Raw genomic sequence first — 4,666 nt, 5'->3', positions numbered from 1 at the left:
GAAGCCTCTATTGATTCTTGAAGAGTGATCACCACAGAAGCTCTCCCTGCAGAAGTCATTTCTACACCCAACTGAGCATTGTCTAGGAGAACATTCCCCTGCAGAGTCCCATGGTTCAGAAACCAATGCTATCTTTTGTGATCTCTGATGTACTCAGAGGTGCTTTCTGTTCCTATGTCTTTCAGCAGACTCATTCGCTTCTGTCATTATAGAGGTGATCCTAAAGTACATCATGACTCACACCAACTTCACCATCTTCCACCCTTCAGTTTTTGTCCTACTGGGCATCCCTGGGTTGGAGGCTTATCATGTTTGGCTGTCAATACCCTTCTGCCTCATGTATATCACTGCAGTTCTGGGCAACAGTATCCTGATAGCAGTCATCATCACTGAGCGTAACCTTCATGAGCCCATGTACTTCTTCCTCTCCATGCTGGCCATCACGGACATCCTGCTGTCCACCACTACTGTCCCCAAGGCCCTAGCCATCTTTTGGCTCCATGCTCATGACATTGCCTTTGATGCCTGTGTCACCCAAGTTTTCTTTGTCCACATGATGTTTGTGGGGGAGTCAGCCATCCTATTAGCCATGGCCTTTGACCGGTTTGTGGCCATCTGTATCCCCCTGCATTACAAAACAATGCTAACATGGCCTGTGGTGGGAAGGGTTGCTGTGGCCATTGTCACCCGAAGTTTCTGTATCATCTTCCCGGTGATCTTCTTGCTGAATCGACTGCCTTTTTGCTGGACCAATGTCATCCCGCACTCCTACTGTGAGCATATTGGAGTGGCCCGCTTGGCCTGTGCTGACATCACCATTAACATCTGGTACGGCTTCTCAGTGCCCATTGTCATGGTCATCTTGGACGTGATCCTCATCGCGGTGTCATACTCACTGATCCTCCGAGCGGTGTTTCGTTTGCCCTCCCAGGATGCTCGGCACAAGGCCCTCAGCACCTGTGGTTCCCACCTCTGTGTCATCCTCATGTTTTATGTCCCCTCCTTCTTTACATTATTGACCCATCGCTTTGGACATAACATACCTCGACATGTCCATATCCTGTTAGCCAATCTTTATGTGGTGGTGCCACCGATGCTCAACCCCATTGTCTATGGTGTAAAGACTAAGCAGATCCAGGACGGGGTAGTCCACCGGTTCTTTGGTATTATGGCTTGGTGCTCTGCTTCCTCTCTGGGCTAATGGCTTCCTTTGACTCCTCACTCCCAGCTTTACCAAGGAAACTAGGTGTGAAGCACAAGATTTCCTGGACTGAGAGAGCTTTTCCTTCCCTTCCTCTCTCTCTTCCTTTTTCTTCATCTTCCTCCTGGGTTTTTCAGACACTCCAAGCCTCCTATCTCTGTACATCTATTGAATCTTGTGCAGATCTCAAAATGTATGTACTGAGTTATTATGGGTTTTTATTTGTACTCCTAATTGACTGTAAACTCTTTGAAATCAGAAGAGTGTGTGTCACTCGTATTTGTATGCTCAGTACTTCACAAAATGCCTGGAACATAATAGATGTTTGAAAAATGAATGACAGCACATTTACCTCCTCAAAATTAGAAAGTGCATCTCTATTATGCACTGAATGATCAGCTAAATTAGTCCACAAACCCAGTGACTAGTAAACCATCTCCTTACAAAGGTAATTTGGCATCTTAGAGATAAATAAGCTGCTGACACAGCACAGTTCTTATTTCTCACACCTTTGCCATATCTCAGAGACCAGGGAATAACAAGGGTGGAGGAAACAGGGTAGTCTTGATATTCTCTTATACATGGCTTCTGGCTAACCTCAATATTAGGAATTATAGAGCATTGTTCCTGGCCAGGTTGGCAAAATTGGAGTAGTTTCTTGAAGTTACCGATCTTGACTCTAATTCTTTCATGCTTTTTCAGAAAAGGCCATATATACTCATTTCCTCAACCACAAACTGTGCTAATGGGTCCCCCATCTCTCTCTCCTTCCTAGAATTCTCGTTTGAGTTTCAGATACATAAAAATCCGCCTATCAACTGGGTCTCTATCCTGGATATAGACCCAGACTGGATCTATATCCTATCATCTCCAGGATATAGAACTACCATTCTTGGTAGCTTTTCTTATTGTTCCTTTTCTTAGAAACCAGATTATGATAATTGTATCAACTTCATTGAGCTGGAAACCCTGGGGTGTTACTCAACTTCTTCCTCTCTAGCCTGCTCCCCAAGAATTGTTGTTACTGATATTGATTCTACTACTAAATAGATATCTGGGTAGTTTTTGGAGCTGTATCAGGATTCCAGTCCTGTCCCCATCATTTTCCAGCTGTGTGAACTTGTGAAATTTATTCAATGTTTTTAGTCCTCAATTTTTAAGTCTGTAAAATGAGAGTAGAAAGAGAAACTTGTGGGGTTGTTGAGAAGATTAAATGAAATAAACCATATATACAGCACTTATTTTTAGCTCATAGTAATAAGTATCTGAGAAATAGTTCACTAAGGCTACCAATATTATTAGGTTTCTTTTTAACACTGTTTTTACCCGTTACTTATATCCCCTATCATCTTTCACATCAGATATTACATTAGTTTTTAAATCGATTTCAATGTTTTTAATCTTTTACATTGTAACCTAAACTATAAATTGACCCAAAGTTAAGCATTCTAAAAGGCATGGCCAATCATACTACTTTATGTCAAATAGTTTCAGTCAGTCTTCATTACTTACAGAAGTGTTTTCCACAGAATATTCTGTAGAAATAATAGGTATCATAATGGATGTTTTACAGAAAAGTTCCATAATCAAATAAGCATGAAAAATGCTGACACTGTGAGTCATGTACATGGCTATGCAAAAGAGGGCTAGAGTTTTCAGCCTTTCTCACACATTTGTGACCATAGATATTTGTATCCATGTTTATATAACTTCTTGATAGCACATCAATTTACACTGGTAAAGTAATCTAGTGTTCGATCAGCCACAATTTGGAAGTCATAGGACCATAGAGTAATATCTAGACTAGTTCAGTTCAGTTCATTCGCTCAGTTGTATCCGACTCTTCGTGACCCCATGAATTGCAGCATGCCAGGCCTCCCTGTCCATCACCAACTCCTTGAGTTCACTCAGACTCACGTCCATCGAGTCAGTGATGCCATCCAGCCATCTCATCCTCTGTCGTCCCCTTCTCCTCCTGCCCCCAATCCCTCCCAGCATCAGAGTCTTTTCCAGTGAGTCAACTCTTCACATGAGGTGGCCAAAGTACTGGAGTTTCAGCTTCAGCATCATTCCCTCCAAAGAAATCCCAGGGCTGATCTCCTTCAGAATGGACTGGTTGGATCTCCTTGCAGTCCAAGGGACTCTCAAGAGTCTTCTCCAACACCACAGTTCAAAAGCATCAATTCTTCGGCGCTCAGCCTTCTTCACAGTCCAACTCTCACATCCATACATGACCACTGGAAAAACCATAGCCTTGACTAGACGAACCTTTGTTGGCAAAGTAATGTCTCTGCTTTTGAATATGCTATCTAGGTTGGTCCTAACTTTTCTTCCAAGGAGTAAGCGTCTTTTAATGTCATGGCTGCAGTCACCATCTGCAGTGATTTTGGAGCCCAAAAAAATAAAGTCTGACAATGTTTCCACTGTTTCCCCATCTATTTCCCATGAAGTGATGGGACCGGATGCCATGATCTTCGTTTTCTGAATGTTGAGCTTTAAGCCAACTTTTTGACTCTCCACTTTCACTTTCATCAAGAGGCTTTTGAGTTCCTCTTCACTTTCTGCCATAAGGGTGGTGTCATCTGCATATCTGAGGTTATTGATATTTCTCCTGGCAATCTTGATTCCAGTTTGTGTTTCTTCCAGTCCGGCGTTTCTCATGATGTACTCTGCATCTAAGTTAAATAAGCAGGGTGACAATATACAGCCTTGACGTACTCCTTTTCCTATTTGGAACCAGTCTGTTGTTCCATGTCCAGTTCTAACTGTTGCTTCCTGACCTGCATACAGATTTCTGAAGAGGCAGGTCAGGTGGTCTGGTATTCCCATCTCTTTCAGAATTTCCCACAGTTTATTGTGATCCACACAGTCAAAGACTTTGGAATAGTCAATAAAGCAGAAATAAATGTTTTTCTGGAACTCTCTTGCTTTTTCCATGATCCAGCAGATGTTGGCAATTTGATTTCTGAAATATCTAGACTAAGCATTAATTTAATAATCTAGCCCTGATTTACTTTTCTATCATTACCTCAAAACACATCACCATGTAGTAGTACATTAATACATAATATTAATGATAATAATAATTATAACAAAAGCTAATGTTTAGTAGGAGATCACTGTATGCTAGGAACCATGTTAAGTGCTCTGCTGCATTAACTCATTTAATCCTCATACAACCTCATGAGATAGTACTGTTGCTACCTCTGTTTTATACATGGGGCACCAAAAGCTCAGCTAGGATAAATAATCAAGACCACACAGCTGGCAAATTATAGGGCCCTAATGTCAACTCCTCTTTGAAGTCTTTGCCAATCTCCCCCAACTCAGAGGTGATCATCTTGTTTTCTGGGTCTCACAGCAATTTTATTTATGATTTCAGCTCATTATTAATCACTCTATGAAACCACAAGAACTTGAGTTCTGTGAGGACAGAGAATTTGTCTCATTCATTATTATGGTTCT

The 4,666-nt window shown here is 41.7% G+C and overlaps 1 protein-coding gene across 1 annotated transcript; it reads left to right on the top strand.

Moving 5' to 3' along the window:
* Window positions 1-232: 232 nt before the first annotated feature.
* Window positions 233-1,201, top strand: LOC102288043 (olfactory receptor 52B2). The gene has a single exon (XM_005907135.2). The coding sequence runs from the start codon at window positions 233-235 to the stop codon at window positions 1,199-1,201; it is 969 nt and encodes a 322-aa protein (XP_005907197.2).
* Window positions 1,202-4,666: the final 3,465 nt, after the last annotated feature.

This window comes from Bos mutus, chromosome 15, assembly GCF_027580195.1.
Source record: "Bos mutus isolate GX-2022 chromosome 15, NWIPB_WYAK_1.1, whole genome shotgun sequence".
In the NCBI taxonomy this organism is placed as follows: Eukaryota; Metazoa; Chordata; class Mammalia; order Artiodactyla; family Bovidae; genus Bos; species Bos mutus.
This window is presented reverse-complemented; position numbering and strand designations above follow the sequence as displayed.